The sequence below is a fragment of the Sitophilus oryzae genome, unplaced genomic scaffold, assembly GCF_002938485.1.
Source record: "Sitophilus oryzae breed Bouriz unplaced genomic scaffold, Soryzae_2.0 scaffold_465_pilon_pilon, whole genome shotgun sequence".
Lineage (NCBI taxonomy): Eukaryota > Metazoa > Arthropoda > Insecta > Coleoptera > Curculionidae > Sitophilus > Sitophilus oryzae.
The window spans coordinates 6,209,830-6,231,849 of record NW_022147046.1 but is presented as its reverse complement, the minus strand read 5'-3'; the positions used below and the strand labels follow the sequence as shown (position 1 = coordinate 6,231,849).

At 33.4% G+C, this 22,020-nt stretch overlaps 1 protein-coding gene and 1 non-coding gene across 2 annotated transcripts; one reads left to right on the top strand and one right to left on the bottom strand.

Annotated features, from left to right (window-relative positions):
* The first annotated feature begins 11,965 nt into the window (after positions 1-11,965).
* On the top strand, positions 11,966-12,038 carry Trnav-uac. The gene has a single exon. It is a non-coding gene; the product is annotated as a tRNA-Val (tRNA).
* A 1,611-nt stretch (positions 12,039-13,649) lies between these two features.
* On the bottom strand, positions 13,650-16,163 carry LOC115885976. Its single transcript, XM_030905009.1, has 3 exons — positions 15,532-16,163; positions 15,293-15,476; positions 13,650-15,240 (listed from the first exon to the last, which is right to left on the bottom strand). Exons 1-3 carry the CDS (start codon positions 15,646-15,648, stop codon positions 14,228-14,230), a joined length of 1,314 nt encoding a protein of 437 aa, XP_030760869.1. The 5' UTR covers positions 15,649-16,163; the 3' UTR covers positions 13,650-14,227.
* Positions 16,164-22,020: the final 5,857 nt, after the last annotated feature.

The following is a 22,020-nucleotide window of genomic DNA, read 5'->3' as shown; positions in this document are numbered from 1 at the left end:
GATATCATAAACCCTCGTTGAGGTAAAGTTCAGATTTGATTAGTCTTTCTTTATTACCTTTATTAACTCCTACACGTTGTGCTAGTCCTTGTTCTATAATTGAGGCTCTTTTCTAAGACAACCAATATTATTTAGGGTTTTTATGTCACCTTTTGAAGTCCTACACCTGCCTTGCATCTGTACCTCTGCTGACATCCGTGGGCTCCAGTGACAGTACACCGAGCTGCTGTACACCGCCGTAGCAACCCTGTAGCCATACGCCGTAGCTCAGCCGGAGGAAGTTTTCAAGTATATCACATCGAGTAGAGTAAGACTGTTTAGTTTTAGTTTGCTATTTGTATTCTGCCCTTAGAGCAAACTTAGTTTTAGTTAAGGGGGATGACGTCTTAGTTTTAGTATAGCTTAAAACATGTTTCATTTTGCATTCGTAATTAGTACCTAATTCTTATTGATTTAAAATTTCTTAACATATTTCAATCTACCTTTCATTCCTTTTTTTATATATATATTAACTTTTTGATATTTAATAAATTGCTTAATCATTTTTAGTGGTATTATTTACAGTCTAGTCTCGTAGTTAAGTTAGGGTCACTCAAGTACAAGTAATTATAGTAATATTTGGAGTTCATGGTAGTTACACTCAACAGTTCGAGGTTAGTGTTGAAGTTTACTTAATAGTAACATCTTTTATGCCGAGTTCATAATATATAATCTATAGAGAGTATAATCTCGTGGCGTCCTTTTATTAATATCTTTGAACCCCGACCACCCGGTTGTTAAAAATTAAAAAGCTAGTGGCCTCTATGCAACTCATCCTAATTAAGTAAACTTGTGTTTTATTAAACTTCAAATTAGAAAGGGCATGGCAAAGCATAATAGTGAAATAATATATTTAAGTAAGGAAAGGGCTCCTCATCGTTGCCAACTTTACGAAATAGAATTTCCCGCAGAGGGTCAAAATTTCCCTTTTTGATTCTAAAAATTTTTTATCCGGGAAAATGTCAAAAATTTATCAAAAATGTATAACCATGTTTTTCCTAAACTGATCAACTTATTTACATACTCTTTTTTTTAATCGATTGAGAACACATAAGCAATGATACCTGAAGTAATTAAAGTTTCATAAAATACATCCCTGCTTAACTCACTCAAACCCACTCTCCAGGTGACCCGACGACACGAATGAACTGAACGTGCCAGGGAAGATTTCGACAGACGACATTCAAAAAATGACAGAAAAGTCACTGTTATGGACCTTCTCGTCGAACTATAGCCGCGGTAGGCGATGCACGAATGTCTCTTTATACCGGGTTATAGTAACAAAAAGTTAAATTTACTTAGTTTGCTGAATGCTTATACGGTAACTATGTTTTTTACGAATAATACATGAACTTTAAAATTTTCACGAATATGGTGTTTTGGGTTAAATTTACCCTTTTTCCTCTGGATCTCGAATTTTCCGACGAATTGAGAAATTTCCCACGAGTTGGCATCACTGGGGCCCCTTCTCGAGCTTACGCCCACCCTCAGCGACTTTTGACATACATCAACCTAAATGTAAAGGAACAGTTTAAAATAATTTCCAGCTCTAGGATTTAGTCCACCACTATTCTAATTTGACTGGGGTAGTTGTATTTCGTCAAATCGTTCCTCAGGTAATAAATCCTTTATCAAGGTATAGATACAGATATTTTTTATACATTTAGTGTGTTTTATTCTTTAAATTAGTACCTAAAGAAATCCAATACAAAATTCCGTATAATAATGCGATGTTACTTCACGCAGACTCGCTGTATGCAATTTGCAATTAAAACCTGCGAAGGCAAATAAAGAACCGATAAAAATGCTCGTCGATATTAAAACAGAGCTATGATTCATATGGCACATAATGAGTTAATTGAAAATCATCTCGGACTTTAATTAAACCCGATTAGTAAGGCATAGTAGGTGATCAAGTAGGCTTAAGATTTTTCATTGTTTCCAGTGGCGCCGCCATCTTTTGCTTGCGTCACGTCGTCATCGTGCTAATTTTGCGATTGCGATTCGCTTTTCTTTTGATTTCATTTGCGTCCTTTTTTTTTTCTTTTTTCTTCTTCGTAATATCTTTGATGTTGTGGTGTTGTGGAAAAAGTAGGTACAGGGTGATACAGGTAGGTATTGCAACGAACCGACGGCTTTACTATTTTTTTGTTTACTTAAAAGCTGTCTTGTCCCTGGCTGTAGTGTCGTGACCAGGAAATTCCACCAAGACGTATAACGATGCCAGATGGGACTACCCTGATTGTCATATCAGGCACCCTCTACTGTCTATGGTTATGACTCACGGGCAGAGGGCACCTGCGGATCTTGGCTTAACCGCCCGGACCAAGAGAGGCAACATTAGCAAAAACCTAAATCCTATGATGACAAAACCAGGTCAAAGAGATGCCTGGCTAGATAGAATATTTGCCTTTAATTGTCTCCATCGTAGAGCACCAGGGGACACCCGATTGTGTTTACCCCTTACCGTTCCTGCTTAATTAAACATGCTGGGCTCTGTAGAGGTGGACTGGCTAAAGCTGGAGAGAAACCTCTAGCGGTAAAAAGCTGGAGAGAAAGCCCCTAGCAACACTGGGAACATTAACAGTGCGAGTTCCAAGGCCTATTTCTATACCCAACAGGCTACACAAATTAGCATTTCTTCTACACGGCCTTAGAGAAGATCTCACCGGAGCATACCACCGACGATACCACCGACTGCTCCACGAAGGATTTGCTGAAGAGGAAGCAAAAGCGAAACGCTCCTTAAAAATGGGGAGGTCGAAGGAACCAAGAAACAGTCTGGCGCATCTCTACCAAAGGGCAAGAGAGGGAGCGAGTACCCCTTACCTCTGCCGCGGCAGGGAGAAAAAAAATCCATGATGGAAAGCGGTCCAATGGAAGGACATCAACTCGAGAGTGGAGGGCCTATAAAAGGTCAGGTCTTCACAATAGGTATTGACTATAAATAAGAAGCAATAAAGAAAGAGGGATATATTCTCTACTCAAGATTCAGACTATCGGTATCAAGTCTAAGGAGGGACATAGAAGTGAAGAAACTGGAGACAGATCCTCCAGCGTCCACCTCATAGGTATCTCTGCCGGATAGAAGCTCATCGACTGTGAAGGGCACGGAGGACTAAATCTCAACCGTGGCAGGGTGTATACCCTCGGAGGAGCTAGATTTCCACTCTTCGGAGGAAGAACATCAGTCAGAGGATGTCAGGATGGGAAATACTCTGATCCTCTCTACAACTGGGAAATCCCCATGTATCATGACTTATAGACCGTGTGATGAGTTATATCTCAAGAAAGGGGGACATAATAGATCTTTAAGGTTGCGGTGTGATTAACCTCCCTCCCACTCATTCTACTAAAGGCTGTTGTACATGTGGAAACTGATAAGGATCCAATTTATAAAAAAGTTTCGTACTGCCCTACTTTTTACTTTTTTTATAGAGCAGCCCGATACAGTTGTTTATTTTATCGTCTGTTGCTGATTGTTTAGTGCAATATAAAAAAAATATGTAGCTAAAAAATTACCATTTCACATAAATGAGCTCATCAATCAAACTTATCTATACTCATATATAAAATCCTTAAGTTACTGACATACTGATTAATCACGATCCTGCTCAAACCACTCAACGTAAGAAGCTCAATTTTGGCATACAGGTTGATTCTAGGGTGTAGAGGTTCGATAAGAAGGAATTTTTCGAAATTCCAGTTCCAAGAGGGTGAAACCACCCCTCAAATATTACAATATTTTTTATTTAAAAAACGGTCAAGTTTCCGAAAAAACGCTTAAACACGTATATTTTATTTTGTTTTTTACATATTTTAAGATTTTTTAAAATTGTATACAGGGTGTTTCGAAAAATCTGGTCATTGATTAATTACGATCCTGCTTAAAGCGCTTGACGTAAAAAGCTGATTTTTGGAAAACAGATTGACTTTACGGTGTAGAGGTTGGATAAGAAGGGATTTTTCGAAACTCGAATTCTAAGGGGGTGAAACTATCCCTCAAATATTAAAATATTTTTTATTTAAAAACCGGTGAGTTTTTCGGAAAAAACTCTTAAACACGTATATTCTATTTTGTTGTTTTACATATTTTAAGATTTTTTATAAATTTATACAGGATGTTTCATAAAATATGACCATTGAGTAATCACGATTCTGCTTAAACTGCTTGACGTTTAAAGCTAATTTTTGGCAAACGGATTGACTGTGGGGTGTAGAGGTTCGATAAGGAGGGGTTTCTCGAATATCAAATTCCAAGAGGGTGAAAACGTCCCTCAAATATTACAATATCTGATATTTAAAAAAAGGTTAGTCTTTCGGGAAAACGCTTGGACAAGCATAATTTATTTGTTTTTTTTACATATTTTGAAATGTTTAAAAAAATCATACAGGGTGTTCCAAAAAGTTGGGTAATTTCTTAGCCACGATTCTGCTTAAACTGCTTGACGTAAAAAGCTTATTTTTGGCAAACGGATTTTTCGAAAGTCAAATTCCAACGAGATGAAACTACCACTCAAATATTACCAAGTTATATAATAATATCGCCATATTGTTTTTTCTCATGCTGACATAAATGTGAGAACATTCTATCCAGTTTGTATGTTAATGGAAATTCTTGCTTTGCTTTATCATCACCATCACAAATGATTAATTCGACGCGAACGAAGTCGCTGGTACACGCTAGTTTGTAATAAAGGAAAGATTTAAAAATAACGTCTTGTTTAATTGTTGAGATATTCGACAAACTTGAAAAATTAAGGTCGAAAGTTATCGTTCCTTGAGAAATAAAATAGTTCGAAGAAAGCAGAAACTCTGTCTGGGTAATATCTGCCATATGTGGTCCTCAAAATTTAAGCGAATTTTTTTTTAATTTTCAAAATAAAATATCTTCTGGGCCGCCTTCAGAGGTTACTTTGGTTTACAGAGGTTACAGAGGTTACCTTACCCGCCTTCAGAGGTTTTACTTTGAAAATATCTTCGTTATTTTGAACTTATTTGAAAACCGGTAAAGAGAAAATATGTTTCTTTTATCGAGATCTATCGGCCTTGAAAATATTTTCACTTATTTTAAGACTCAACATGTACTACTATAATTAAAAAAAAAAAATTTTGCAACCAGGCTGTAAGTATGCTTATTTAAATGACTATTGTTTCTTCCTTTTTTACATTATCTAAACATTTCGTATACAATTTTAACTATTGTTACTTATTACATCACTTTAATCAGTCCATTTACTAACATTATGACAGAAACCAATTTTTAAATAATAGACTGAAACTTCCGCATTTCAGTAGACATATGATAAGTGCTTTGCTGATATCATAAGTGCTTGGTTACATGTCAAGCACTCATTAAAAAACTGTTTTGATTGATTAACTAGGGATTATATCAAAAAATATAATTTAATTTTTTTTTTGCGTAATTCAAATCAAGGTAAATTTGCAGTAGTTCCTGGTTTTAATATAATTTTTTCTTAATATTTTTGTTGTATTGACAGACGGAAAAGGTCATCAATGCACAAATAATCAATAAAAATCTTCATATAATCAATTACCTATAATTATTTAAAAAAAATTATAACAAATATATACCGGGTGCGTCTCAAAAGTGGCTCACTTCTGTAACTTTTTTATTTTTTCAGATAGAAAAACGAGATTTGGTGTGTTAGTATATAACATAAATTAGGATTGATTGGACGTATTCAATTGTTTTTGGTCACTTCCTGTTTCACCGGAAATTACTACAACTTTTGATTTTTAAATGACACCCTCGGTATATTTCTACTTTATTCGATAGAAAATGACACTTTGAATAGAATGACATATCATATGTCAACTTTTGACATTTTCGCATATGGTTTATTTGAAATTATAACATGCGGTTCATAACGAAAATTTGACTCGAAATACCAAGTGTGTGTCTTTTCAAAATATTATAATAATAAACCACCCTCGTTCCATTTGAAAAAATTGAGATATGATTAAAAATACAATTTGGGCATATTTTAACCGGCCAAGAGAAGACACTAAAAACATTAGACGATCAAATCTATTTTTCCAAGGCCCCTTGATTAACAATTAGTATTTTTTAATATAGTCATGGCACTCTAGATTTAAATTCAAAATACTATTTTTCATTAAGGGAGAATTATTTATTGAGTATTTTTAGTAGTTGCTAGATACTATTAAGGAACTACTATTATATACCTACTATTCGATAACATTTCAGTGATTTTCCATGCACTGCTAGCCGAAACACTGTACTAATTTTATTGATACTAAAATAATTTTGGACTTCCATTGTCTTTATTTATTTTATCTTAACTGTGTGAGTTAAAATAAATACATACATTTTAGTCAAATACTATCCTACACAGCATGTTTATTTTTTGTCAGTAATGACATGTATTGCTTATTTTCATTCTAAATACCGTATGATCGAAAAAAAACGGCATCCAGTTGGCTGGGAAATGACGATCGATGACATTTGTCCTAAAAATTTACATGTAAAATCACAGCGATCTTCATTTCATAGCCATCGTTGACGCCGTTTTTATTCGATCATACGGTATCTTGAGAAGGGTTGCTCGTAACGATTTTTACCAAGAGACCCCTTTTACGTAAAAAATGGTGGAAATATATATTTTTTCACTCAGTAGTTTTATACGGGTCCAAGCGAAAAGTTATTAGGTACCCATAAAACCAGTTAAAAAATATGTAGATAAAAACTCGTACAAGTAACAATTATATTGACATTGAAATCAAATTTCTCATGTCAAAAAACATCCAGACACTAATTTTCATGAAAAGATTGACATAGGTTCAGAAATTATTTGAAAAAAATCGAAATAAAAATGAAAATTCTACACCCTGTATCTACGAAACGAAACATTTTAGGACATAAGTTTATATGAACTTTTTTACTTATTTTTATGTGCAGAATATGATGCCGAAGTTTCCGGAATACAGTTCGGACCATCCTGTATATATTCAATAAAGGTTGCAAAACTTAAGCAACAATATCAATTTTTACCTTGCTAAGTAGCAGTAACCTGTTCAAAATAATTGAGTAGAGACGAGACAAGTTGCTGATTCCGACTATTTAGTGGTTTTGGCATTTCATTGTAACAGAAACCGTAGTTTAAATAAACAAAATACAGATTTACTGTCAACTTCCTCAAAGACAATTCAGAATAAACTTGAAAATGGCAAATATCAGTGTAGAAAAAGATAACGAAATCAACAAAAAAAACAACAAATATCAGATTTGCCAAGAAAAATCTCATGACAACGGCAACATTTGCCATGTCCACCAACATAAATCCTTCTTTATCAGCCAATTCATTTACTTGAAGCGACAGCGTGGTGTCTTTATTTTTAACCAGCACAGAAAATCAAAAGAAAGAGGAAAAAGTGCTCCAGTGGCGGACTAAGGGGAGGGAGGGGGGATCCGCCCCGGGCCCCGTCTTTTAGGGGGCCTTCGAATCTTAATAAGTAATTTTTTATTCAACTGACAAACAAAGCCAATATATGTTCAGTAATTATGAAGGAGTTTGTAGGTGGAGTATGCAAACAATACGTATACGCCAACTATAAACAGTATAAATGGAAGCAGATATTTACTTAATTATCAATTATCAGGCCCCAGTAATTCTCAATGGTATTTTCTACCGTATGATCGAAAAAAAATGGCGTCCAGTTGGCTGGGAAATGAAGATCGCTGTCATTTTAAATGTAAATTTATATGGGAAATGCCATCGATCGTCATTTCCCAGCCAACTGGACGCCGTTTTTTCTCGATCATACGGTATTTAGGAAATTAAATCAAGGGGTAATTTTCTTTGTTTAAAATATCGAATTATTATTATTTTTTATATATTTTGAGACTGAATTTATTCATTTTAGCTTTTAAGTTATTCTTCAATGGTTTCATTATTTATTTTTACTGAATAAACATTTTAAATTACAACCAATGCATAGCATAACTTGTATTCTAGCTTCTTTACCGATGATGAGTAGTGAAGTCTTTAGTATAACAGGGGCCACGGGCCTGAGACAGCAACGGGGCCCCTGGGATCTTGGAGGACTTACAAAATCGCAATATTTTGTCGCGGTATTTCCCTGGAACGGTAGCGAAAGTAACGCGGCTCATATGTGGAACCGGTGTATTTTCAACACTTTGTCATCATAAGTTGCCATTAAATACATGCGAACATTCCGTCCGGGGATTTCCCGATCTAATACTGCTAAAATTTTTGGAGGAATAAAACTGCCTCTCAAAATAAATTGTATAGCCAAAAGTCAAATTTAGTGATTACCACAGCCACTGTGACGTAAAGAGGAGACATGTGGTTATCTATTTCAAAAATTAAATTGTTCAAATGTCATATAATAATGGCGGTAGCTGTCATGGAATTGAGCGACAAAAGTCAAATTTAGTGATTACCACAGCCACTGTGACGTAAAGAGGAGACATGTGGTTATCTATTTCAAAAATTAAATTGTTCAAATGTCATATAATAATGGCGGTAGCTGTCATGGAATTGAGCGATTAAAAAAATATCATAAATATTTTTTTTCAAATGGAAACCCACTTTTTACTAGTGAAAAGGTTTTTCAATTCGTTACGATTTAACTAGACATATTCCTATACCTAAAATACATCGTTTTTAAGTTTTTTAAGATTTATATTGAAAACGTATATTTTTCTTGATTTTATCTAGCTTCCTTTGACATTAAGTGTCAAACAGTCAGACAATTTATTTTCATCTGTCAGAAAATTAATTATTTGAATTTCCTATATTATAAATAATGCTGCCTTAAAAGTTTAAAAAGTGTATTTATATAAATATATCTCGTATTTTCGTTCTTTACTGATATCTAATAGTTGATATTTTAATAATATACCGTATGATCGAAAAAAAAACAGCGCAAAGTTAGCTTGGAAATGATGATCGATAATATACTGTCATAGGCTACTGGTTAAAATCAAGAAAAATATACGCTTTAAAGCTAAATCTTAAATAACTTAAAAACGATTTATTTTAGGTACAGGAACATGTACAGTCAAAAAGTAACAAATTTTAAAAACGAAAGTAACGAAGGCCTTTTCACGAGTGAAATAAAAAAAAGTGGATTTCCATTTGAAGAAAAAAATGATTTATGATAATTTTTGAATCGCTCAATTTCATGACAGCTGCGGCCATTATTATATGACTTTCGGACAATTTAATTCTTGACATAGATAGCCACATGTCTTCTCTTTATGGTACAGTCCACAGCCACAATCACTAAATTTGACGTTTAGGTTATATACATATCTTTGACAGGCTGTTTTTTTCCTCGAAAAATTATAAATATTTGTTTTATTCAAAAACGGTTAACGTTAGGTATAGACTGTTTAATACCAAAATTCGTAGAATCTTACAGAGAATTTAAGTATGTAATAAAAAATGAGGTCACCCATTTAAAATAAGAAAGTTGCTGTCAACTTCTGGTACTTCCGAAAGTGCCGCTATATTGAAAATATTTTTAATCGATAGATCTCGTTGTGAAACAATGATATGCACAAAATCTCGGATCTAGATATTGTAATTCTCTAGAAACCTCTAATGCAGGCTCAGCCTGGGACACCCTGTATAAATACTTGAATTTTGTCAACCATTATACAGGGTGAGTCAACGATAGAGTAAAATCCATTATCTCATTTGTTTCGAGGTTTACAAGAAAATGTTAAATATAAAAGTTATAGGGAAGGTTAGGATACACATATTAAAATTATTATAGAGTATACAGGGTGCTTCAAAAAAGTGTGGTGGATATAACATATGTTTTTTTAAATGCAACACCCTATTTTTTATTCTATTTTTAGATTCTGTCTAAAATTTCATAACTTTTTTATATATAATGTTATATACTTAAAATTAATAGTTTTTGTAATGTTTAAATGTGTTTAAACAAATGTCAAATTGCAGTGTGATAAAAAATTGTCAGTGGTACCATTGTTTCTGAAATTGGAATACCAAAATTTGGTATGAGAGTTTTATAAAGATGAAAAAAAAGATATATGTAAAGATATTTTAGTTAAATGCTACAGGGTGTTCAAAATATACTTATATACTCAGATTTTTTAAATGGTACACCCTATATATTTTCATTTTTTCTGATAGATTTTGCAAAGCTCTTCAACTTTTATTAAATATGACATATACCTATTTTTAATAGTTTGCGATTTATTCCAATTTTTTCTATTTTTACCATATCTTTAATACAATTAGGTACGCTATAACATCATAGTTGCCATGACAAAAAATAATAATGATCAAAATTTCATATGTCTGTTAAGCAAGTTAAGAACAAAACGTGAATTCTAGTTTACTTTGTTGTAATAAGTATAAATGGTAGAGGTAAAGATAATAGTTTTACAGATTTTCCTGAAAATGAATTAGTCAATGTGACTGATATACACGAACAAGCCAAGATAAACATATTTTTTGGCTCAGTACTATATATTACATAGTACTTTGCTAAGTACTATAAGATGTAGATTATCTAGAAAACATTTTCATATTATATTATATTATTTTCAGTGTGTAATGGGACGGTTTCGCAGCTGTAATATTGGCTTTATGAAATGAATTATAAACCAGAATTACTACGAGAAAAAAAAACTGTATGACTGTATGTCGAAAAAAAATCCTATATCGGTAGTCGTCAACAATTAGATAATCTAGTTAGTATTACCCTAATCTGTGGCTATTAGCCTCGACGGAAAATCCAAGTGTTATCTTTCATAATATAGAAATACACCAAGAAATTCACGATTACGATTTTAGTTGATTTGAGTAAATTTAATTAATTTTAACTAATAATAACAATTATTGCAATTAATTATTAAACTACTTGTTAAAGATAAGTAGTAAATACTTTCGTTTTGTCACGGCAACTATGATGTTATGGCGTAATTGTATTAAAAATTTGTGTAAAAATAGAAAAAATTGGAATAAATCGCAAACTATTAAAAATAGGTATATGACATACTCAATAAAAGTTGAAGAGCTTTGCAAAATCTATCAGAAAAAATAAAAATATATAGGGTGTACCATTTGAAAAATTTGAGATTTTTTAATTTTAAGTAGTTGAAATTCATAAATATATCTTGAACACCCTGTAGCATTTAACTAAAATATCTTTACATATATCCTTTTTTTCGTCTTTAAAAAACTCTCATACCAAATTTTGGTATTGCAACTTCAGAAACAATGGTACCACTGACAATTTTTTATCACGCTGCAATTTACCATTTGTTTAAACAAATTTAAATATTACAAAAACTATTAATTTTAGGTATATAACATTATATATAAAAAAAAGTTATGGAATTTTACGCAGAATCTAAAAAAAATAAAAAATAGGGTGCTGCATTTAAAAAAATATATGTTATATCCGCCACACTTTTTTGAAGCACCCTGTATACTCTACAATAATTTTAAAATGTGTATCTTAACCTTCGCTACAACTTTTATATTAAACATTTTTTTGTAAACCACGAAACAAATGAGATAATGGACTTTACTCTATCGTTGACTCACCCTGTACATACGCCATTCAATTTTTACAAAATGTGAATTAGAAGTGTATCATTATCTGACCAGACCGGGGGCCACATTTAGCTTCGCCGCCCCGGGCCCCCGACAGACTTATTCCGCCACTGAAGTGCTCTCTAAGTTAGAAATGAATTTATTTATTATTAATTCAATTTGTTAATAGTCATGACGTATTTAATGGCCTGCACGCCAACTTTTATTGAGTTGTCCATACCTTGTTCTTGAACGAGGTCAAGAGCTTGAGGGTAGGTTAGGTAATAATGATCTAGATAATATGTAAATTTGAATCGGTAGATATTAAAGAAAAAAATGGTATAGGTTCCGTAGTGTAGCGGTTATCACGTCTGCTTTACACGCAGAAGGTCCCCGGTTCGATCCCGGGCGGAACCAACTATTTTTTTGGCTTTTTCTCCTGTACATAATTAAATTGTTGCATAAGAAGTTGTAACCAAATCTCAAAAAGTTCTATTTAAAGAACCTTTAAAAAATAAACTAGTCAAAACGAATTAGGGATCACTTTGATAAATTTCGTTTAAACAAAGAAAATATATTTATTTAAAGATATAAACTTAGCAATATATTCCTTAGGAATTAAGTTTAAATGTAGTGAATGCACCTTCGTGTTCATGACGAAAAAAGTTGTCAAACTGCTGAAAAATTTATTTTTAATACGTTATGAATGACTGCAATATGTATCTAAAACAATGCTAAACAATTTTTGTCTTAATTGGCAAAGGAAATAATCTTATTTCTAATAATGTGTGTCCTCCGCCGTTTCTACACTTCAGCACACTGATTTGCTATAGAGAGAATGCGGCTCAGAATAATCTCTTGGGGAAAGACGTTCCACGCCTCTTGAAGATTTTCTCCCAAAGTTTGAATATCTGGTGCTTGTGGAGGATTTCGTAGTCTTCTCTTTAGTAGGTTCCAATAGGATTGAGATCAAGGCTATTAGCAGGCCAATCCATTATTGTGATATTGGATTCTTCAAGGTATCCACCAACTACTTTTGCAGTATTAGGCCTGACATTATCCTGTTGTAAGATGAATTCTGGACCATGCTGGGCAGCAAATGGAATAACATATGGTTAAGAATCTCATCTCTGTATCGTTCAACATTAATTATGCCGTCTAGAAATACATGCAAGTCCGTACTCCCATTAAAGTTATACCTCCCCATACCATGAATGAACCTCCACCAAATAGAATTGCTTCTCTGACTGTTGTGTCCAGATACCGTTCATTCAGTCTTCGGTCTCCAGTGATCCTCGCCCCAGTGAAGCCTTTTTTGAGCAAATGTCCTTTGTGCCCTACGATGATTAGCAGTTAAATGCGTCACAACAGCTGCTCGCTTTGATCAAATGTTAACTTCGTGCAGCCTATTTCTTACAGTAAGCGTTGAAATTCAAGTTCCTGTAGCGATCGAAAGAAGATTTTGTAGATTTCTTGGGGTTCCTTTCACGAAGAGCAGTTTGAACAAGATACCAAGCTTCCTGCCTCGTTCTTCGCCTTACCCGTTGAGGATATGGTCTGCGGACAACAAAACTATATTCTCTGTGTCGATTCTGTAGTCTAGAAATAATGATTTGTCTTAGGAATAAATGTAAAGTACGTGTCTATGAAAGGAATGCGGACAAAAAACATTTAAATAAAAACAAACAAAAAATGTAATATACCAAATACCCTGTGAATGCGATAAATTTTACATTGGTGAAACATCTAGACCCTTAAATGTTAGAATTAAAGAACATAAAGATTATTTAAGAAAGGGAGATTTTCACAAATCTAAGATTCGTCAGCATTCATGGGACACAGGACACAGAATAAATTTTAATAACGCCAAAATTATAATGAAAGAAGCGATAGCCTCTAAAAGAAAAATAAAAGAGGCTTTTTTAATACAATCTAATAAAAATAAATGTATTGCTCATGCATCTGTAGATGTTAGTAATGTATGGCAATCGCTTCTTTGATTTTAAAGAACATAACATAAATAAACATAACATACAGTTGGATCAATGGATCTTTGCGTGCACGTCATAATCTGATGTCACCTAACGTCATACGAATCAATCAGTCGTCAAACTACCACCAGTGCCAGCGGCATTTTATTTCATACTTAAAAGAAATAATATAATTTCTTTTCCAAAATATTTGTAAAGTTTTTGGACGTTTTTAAATTAGAATAAATAATTGTTTATGGAAAAAGGTCATAAAAAGGGGAAAATACAGAACAATAGTATGCCTATACAGTATAATTCAATAGGATAGTTGTTACAAGAGGACAATAATTGGTGATCGAAATATTGAGTTGTTAACTAATATATTGAAATCAAGTTCTATACAGTATTAGATATCTAACTTTACAAGATTTTACCCAAATTACTATTATAGAAAGTAGGTTAAAACAAAAAGTCTAAATATTTTGTTAAATAATACCTCCAACAGATAATAAATTTAATGAAAATGAAAAATAATTTATTAATTTTACAAGTAACTTGGATCAGTACAATTATTTGTTTAAAAATAGCATGGATAGTATTTAAATTAAAAAATTTGAAAAATGTACGTAGTCCACTTTAGTTCTCCCCACTCTCACTATCTTCTGAACTTTCCTCATCACTGACATTGATAAACATTTGGGGTACTTCTTCAATAATGACTTCCCTATCATACCAGTCTTCGATTAATTTTTCAGTGTGAACCACCTTAGCATGCCATATTTCTGGTGTACATTTCTCTAATGCTTTTCTCCACATATCTAGCACATTTTCATCTTTATGTCCATTTTCACCAATGTGGGCATTGTAAAAATATTTTGAATCTGCCCATATCATTTCAATTGCATTAAACTGGCAATGGTAAGGTGGTAATCTTAATACTTCATGACCATTTTCTTGTAATAATTTATCTATTTTATATTGTTTTGTTTTTTTGTGAATTTTTGCTATGCTTAATAGTTCAGGTTTAAACATTTTTTTATCATAAGGTATATTACTTTTCTCCAACCACTCAACAATTTCATATTTCTTCCATGAGGATGATGGCTGTCTCTCTAACTCAACAGAATGGTATGGAGCATTATCCATTACAATAAGGGAAGGTTCTTCTAAATTTGGGATGAGCTGGTTTTCTACCCACTTTGTAAACATTTCTGCATTCATTTCCCCATGATAATCCATTTTCTTAGATTTTGAAGCAAAAATTAAACCAGCATTTTTAACAAACCCTCCACAGTGTCCGGCATGCAATACAATGAAACGTTTGCCATCAAAACCACCTGGCTTACGAACACTCTTAACACTATCATCCTGCCATGATCTCATTTTACTGCCTTTGGAAAAGATCCACGTTTCATCTAAAAATACGAGTTGACGAGGAAATTGCGAATTTTTGTTTTCCATGTATTTTCTGAAAAAGGCTGCTCTCATAGAAGCTATATTGGATGTCTCCATTAATGCTCGTCTGTTATCATCCTTTTTGTATTTAAATCCCAAACTAAAAAGGAGTGTTCGAAGACTTCCATAACTTATGTCAACAATTTCTCTGCGACGCAACTCCTCGTTTAGTTTATTAATTGTAACTTGTTTCTCTGAAAATATAAATTTAGTAAAATAGTTCAGTAAAATAATATTGGTACTTACTTTGTGCATACAAGTCATACAGAATATTGCGAACCTCCATCTTCAAACCTTCATTCAAGTCTTGAGTTTTACATTTTTTTCGAGGTCTGTTCTTTCCCGGTGTTGAGGGTAGCTCATTTCGATCTTTAGACATTTTAATGCTTGAAACCGTTCTTAGACTGATCTTCAAGGCATCAGCAACTCTCTGTAAATTTATTAGTTAGGCACTTGTATTTTTATAAATCAAAATATATATTTACCTCTTGAACAGCATTCAGGGAAATTAGTGGCCCCTTATTCTCTTTTTCAGACGTAAAATAAGAGATAAGATTTCCAACAAGGATACGTGCTTGAGAATTTAAACGTTTTCCTGGCATTTCAATGTTAATGTTAAATTATATTAACGAATCACGAAAAATAAATTTTGGAAAGAACTGTTGTTAAATCACAAAAAGTTTTCACAAAAGCTAGTCGCAATAAACGATGTCCAAAGAAAATAAAGATACAAAACAACTTTCCCTAACTTTTTGACAAAATGACAAAATCATAAACATAAACACCGAATGACAAAAATGTCATGCATGGATGCTGCCAGGGTTTTACAGATGTACGCACGTCTCCACAAAATGTACTAAATTGTAGTACAAGTTACTTTTTTTAGGAAATTATAAAGGAAAAGCTGTCTTTTTTTTTAATAGGATGTAGTTCTTGGATCCCTTATAAAATAAAAACAAGAAATTATAATGCAAATGAAGTTAGTATGAAGTGAACACCAGTGTACCTTTATTAAAAAAATATACTAAATTTAGTACATTTCTTTTAAAACGAGAACCCGAAAATAAATAATCGATTTATTTTTGCGTTCGCCGGCATTGACTTTAAATGTTTAGAAAAGAAAACTTGAGTGATCCTTGGCTAGGGGTTTTCCTTGTCTTACACATAACTTTAGCTCCGACCGTATGTCGGATAACTATGAAGACATACGTTCAGTATTTCTTCGAATTGTCTTGCTTAAGTTAGAAAGAGAGCGTATAAAAGGGAATTGATTTGATGTTAATCATAGTTTTGTGACGTGCACGCAAAGATCCGTTGACCCAACTGTACGTAAAATTTAAAAATAATCATACAGAAAGTTTGGGCTTTTTGGTTTTACATTATTAAGTAATTGTCATGAGGTAGTAATTGTTAATTTTGAAGTTTAACTTAATATAATGTCATTTTAACAGAACGTCAACGATTTCTTGTACACGTATCTGTTTTAAAAAGTAAAGTGTTCTCGAATAGTTCAATTTAAATATTTTAAATAGTTTTTTTCTTGATTCTTTATATTTCTTTGCGGACGACGGAAAGAGAAAAATTTCCGAAACGTTAAGCATTTTTTTCTTTGTTAGGCAAACTTTTATTACTGTAAACACAACTTCGGACAAGTAGCGTCCGTCAGCAAATAGTTGAAAAATGGTTTGTAAATTTTGAAACGGACAACTCAAATAAATATATAAAACCTTGTAAAAATTAGCAAAATACACTCTTATGAAGTAGAAATATTAGTTTTAATTAACCATAGATAAACGGCTTAATAAATGGCGTGAAAAAGAAACCAATTACTCACACATAGAAATATTTCAACCTTCAACAGCTAATGAAAAATGATTACGTCTAAATCTGCTGGTCCATTTTTAATACGTTCCTCCTTCATCTCTTTATCTTTACTTAGACAAATTTCGGTAATCACCGTTCTCTTGTGTTGGCAACACTACCCGAACGTCACCGCTGATTACCATGTATGTAGTTTGATGTATTCTTTTTCCTTTTGCTCCATCTATCTGCTTTTTCGGACAAAAGATGATCTGACATAGAAATATGACGTTATTGAGAGCTAATGTCGATTTAAAGATTTGGACTGGTTTTTCTCACGCGCGTGGATGAGAATGTTTTTGTCTAGCTACGTTAGAGGTCGTCCCAGTTCTTTTTTATTATTGTTACGGTTGTTAATAGTTGCTGGTCGTGCGTTTTGGAATGGAGCGATTATGCAAAGTGCGTAATGAAAGAAAAGAGTAACAAGTTAATTTCTTACATGTTCTGTTTTGTAAAATACTTTCATTTTAAAGTAAACGAATTTATGTAGGAACGTAGGTATATATTATCTTATTAGAACATAGCCTTATAACATTTTATTTAAAATGTAAAGAAATTAGTTTATTTAAATTCAAGTTTGAGTTCTCGCAACGAGAGATGGCGTTCTAAGTATTGTTATTATTTTATATTATTATATTTATTTGTGGCGAGATTTTTATGTCCGTTCGTCACTTAATTTCTGACGGTATAGGTATAGATATCCCGAGTGGTAGATATACCGAGTGGTATATCTATACTACGGTACGAGTGGCATATCTATACTGACGGTATAGTTATAGATATACCGATATACTACCTTCATCGCCACATTGGTGGCTAAAGGCTGAACCCGATAGAGCTATCGGCGTTTGTTGGCATTTTTCCAATTTGTTTGGGAAAACCCTCTGAGCAAAGGTAAGACTCTTATTTTAAACGTAACTTTAAGTAATGTTTCTTAATACCTTTTTTTGTATAGGGTTTTATTTTATGGTAGCATTTTAACGGTGACATTTGATAGTGGCTTTATTTTATCGTACCATTTTGTCTTTTTGCACTTGCCATTGAGTCCAAGTTTGTTCCTACATTCTACCCCAGAAATACGAATCTCCTGAATCCATCAAAAATTTCGATTCTGCCTGTTCAGAATCGGCAGGTCATCACAACCAGCTTGTGACCAGAACGGATAAAAAAAAGGCCAGCTCGTTTAATTTTATATCTATATAATAATTTAAATTTATTTTAATTATTAAGCCCTTCAGGCATTTTATATATTTAATTACTTTAGAATCACTTTTATAAATTTTACACATGCTATGCATATTTCTGATATTATTCACATAGTAACCCACTAGACCCCCAGTCATTAATGTTAACTCCGAGGAAATTCCTGAAATAGACATAGAAGAAATAAGGAAAGCCCTGTGCAAAATGAAAAATAACAGAACACCGGGAGAAGACAGACTAACAACCGAAATGTTCAGATCTGGTTGACAACTTCTACTGCAGAAGATGATGGAAATTTTTAATAGATGCAGAACAAAGGATAGCAGAGCTATGGCAAAACGCAAAAATCACTCTCATTCACAAAAAGGGTGATAACACCCGACTCGACAATTATCGTCCCATCAGCCTGCTCCCGCACTTCTACAAAATATTCACAAAGGTGCTGACAAATCGCCTGTCAAACAAATTCGACTTCTATCAACCCCCGGAGCAGGCAGGGTTTAGAAGTGGATATAGTACTGTGGATCACCTTCAGGCAGTCCGCACTCTCATAGAGAAAAGCACCGAATACAACTTCCCTATATATGTCGCCTTTGTGGATTATGAGTAGGCTTTCGACTCTATAGAGCTACACGCCATCCTCGAAGCCCTACAAAATGCCAGAATAGACTACAGATACTCGAGCATAATATCATCTATTTACAAATCAGCTACAATGACTATCAAACTGGATGACATAAATATCACAAATAAAATTAAAATGGAAAGAGGAGTCCGACAGGGAGATACTATTTCCCCCAAACTTTTTACACTGGTCCTGGAGGACGTATTTAAGAAGCTGAACTGGGACAAGAAGGGTATTAGGGTAGATGGTGGGATGCGCAAATGGTTAACACTTGCGCTTCGCTGATGATGTCGTTGTCCTGGCCTCATCGTTGGAAGAACTTCAAACAATGCTCGAACAACTTCACCACACATCTGCGCAAGTAGGTTTAAAAATGAATTTATCTTAAAACTAAAACCCTAAGTGAAAATGAAGAGCAAGTTATTGTTAATGGACAAAGGATTGAGAACGTTAAAGAGTATATAATATATTCAGGTCATGCCATAAAACTCGGCAAGGAAAATCAAACAACCAAAATTTCTAGAAGGATCAAACTCGGATGGGCAGCTTTTGGTAAACTTAACTTTATATTCAAAAGCAAAATCCCTAATAGCCTAAAAAGAGCCGTTTACAACAAATGCGTCTTGCCTGTCATGACCTATGGTTTGGAGACTATGACGATGACGGCACGAAGTGTGAACAGGTTGCGAGTGAGCCAAAGAGCTATGGAAAGAGCCATGATGGGTATCAGTCTTCGCGACCACATTAGAAATGAAGACATTCGCCGACAGACGAGGATAACGGACATCGTAGAGAGGATAGCTAACTCTAAATGGTCTTGGGCAGGACACTTGGCAAGACAGTCCGAGGAAAGATGGGCAAAAGACTTCTTTGCTGGAGGCCACGCCTAGCAAAACGCCCAGTCGGCCGACCTCCTAAAAGATGGACTGATGATATCCAAACCGTAGCCGGTAAGAACTGGATGAGGAGGGCACAGAATCGAAACGAGTGGAAGAAACTGAGATAGGCCTACATTCTGCAGTGGATGAGTAATGGCCGAGAAGAGAAGAGGAGAGGAAATTCACATAGTACGTTTTTTTGGATATAAAGAGTTCCTACATTTTGGTACCAAGATCGCCAGACTTTATGCGGAATAATTAATATAAAATAATATTCAGAAGCGTGCAGATTTAACTTACCACTAAGAGTGATGTACTTTGATACATACAATTTACCAACAAATATTTTCAAACGTCAAATTTTTCATAGCCTGATTCTATTTAACATCTAATTATTATTAATTATACTTAGATATTAGTTTATCCGAGAGTTTATCTCAGCCTTTCATTTATCTAGTTTCTAAAATAAGTAATATCTATATTCTGAGTCGATTTCGCAGTTTTCAACTTAGAAGATTTCGGAATTAAATAGAACACTGAATGGCGCCCAGTATCTTATAAAGACGTAAGTATCACAGTTTAATTTTCACTAGTTTACGACTCATTGCTCACCGGCGAACTGCTCCATCGCATAGTGTTAGTTGTTTTAATATTTTTCCAAAAAGACAGTGACTCACTTACAGATCATCAAAATTCTAAGATACTTATAGAAAATAATGTCTATATCTCTGTGGCGGATTCATCTCTTCAAAAATGTCCTCTGGGTATTTCGCCAATTACACTGTAAAAATAATATAAGTTTCACAAACACAAAATTTTGAATTTTAGGTAGATTTTAGCTTATAACAGAAGGAAAAAATGGAAAACCTCAAAATATCGTTAAGCATTAAAAATTAGGCGACTATCCAGTCGACAAAACGTTAGAAAACTAGAATTGATCGACTTTATCAAGTCGAATAATTCTAGTTTTCTAATCAGACAATATCGTCTCATTCAAATTTTATCGCCGCAACAACAATTGAAGACATGAATTAAATAATGTTCTGTGTACCAAAAAATCGGTTCGTAATGTTTTATTTGTAAAAAATGTCCTAACCCCATAAGCAACCACATATACGGGTATAAAGCGCTAAGTGCCACAACTATTAAATTATATTGAAGAAAATCTCGACAGACACGGCCTGTTCTTATACAATAGTAAAGGAACAAAATATATTGTTTATCGCGATATAATGATTTTGGCACTCAGCACACTACTTTTCTTCAAGTCTTCAATTACTCAAAGTTTATGAATTATTGCTAGTTCTAACTTCTTTAATTTGGCCACTGACCCACTCACCGTTATCAAAATTCAATGGTACTTCTAGAAGTTTCAAGAACTTCAAATTTTCTATTTCAATTAACGTTAAGCTTATAAAAGACGGAAAAATGCTGTATGCATCTATATAATGATATATAGATGTATGCATCTATATAATGATATATAGATGCATATAGCATCTTTTACCGGTAAGTGACTATCCAGTCGACACGACGTTACACAAACGAGGTAGATTGCTCTGGTTTCAACTATTTTAGTGATTCTCTATTTTTTTTTTTAATTTTAACTGCTTTCAATGTCTTGATTTTAAAATTGAATGTCACCTTAAATTTTCAGTCAGCTGCTGTATCGATCGGCTCTGATTGTAGGTAATATACAGGGTAAGATTCCTACGATGTTCTCTATGGGTATCTCGGAAACTACTGGGGATAGAGAGTCAGTTAAATAGGGAAATTGCAGTTTTGTGGGGTCATAAATATGCGCCTTTCAGATTTTTGAAAAAGTCCATCGCTTACTAGATATTTAAAAGAAAACAAATTTTCGCTATTTTAAAAATTTTCCCTAATTCCATTATAATCTATTTTAGACAAAAAGTTTTCAGATAAAAGTTGTAGATAATCACATCCTTAATGAGTTTGTGTTCTCCGATTTTTTTTCTAAAGCCTGTCATCCAGTTGACCATGACTTCATAAAAAGCGCAATTTTTTGAAAAGCTTCAGCGATATAAGATATAATTTTTTTTTTCGCAAAATTACTGAGTTATAGCCAATTCTTATCTTTCTTGACTAATTTCACTTAGTTATCCATGGAAACAAGTTCAATTCTTGTTGCTCTCAGAAATGTGAAACTGTCACATCCAAACTTTGTAAATTAAAATTAACAAAAATTGTAAATATAAATTTTTCAAATGAAGAAAAGCGTGTAGGATTACTGGTTCAAATTTTCTTGGCCATACAGTTTCGAAGATACGTTGACCGATAAACGTTTACGTTTTTTTAGAGAACGGTTTTTGAAGACATGTTAGAAAAGTTAAATTTAGGTACTCGCGCATTAATAGAGTGATTCCAATATGACTTTCATTATGACA

Excerpts from the sequence above, each read along its gene's own strand:
- LOC115885976 (XM_030905009.1), bottom strand. The coding sequence starts at position 15,648 with ATGCCAGGAAAACGTTTAAATTCTCAAGCACGTATCCTTGTTGGAAAT. Across the intron at positions 15,477-15,531 it reads CCCTGAATGCTGTTCAAGAG|AGAGTTGCTGATGCCTTGAA; the intron begins GTAAATATATAT and ends ATAAATTTACAG. Across the intron at positions 15,241-15,292 it reads GTATGACTTGTATGCACAAA|AGAAACAAGTTACAATTAAT; the intron begins GTAAGTACCAAT and ends TTATATTTTCAG.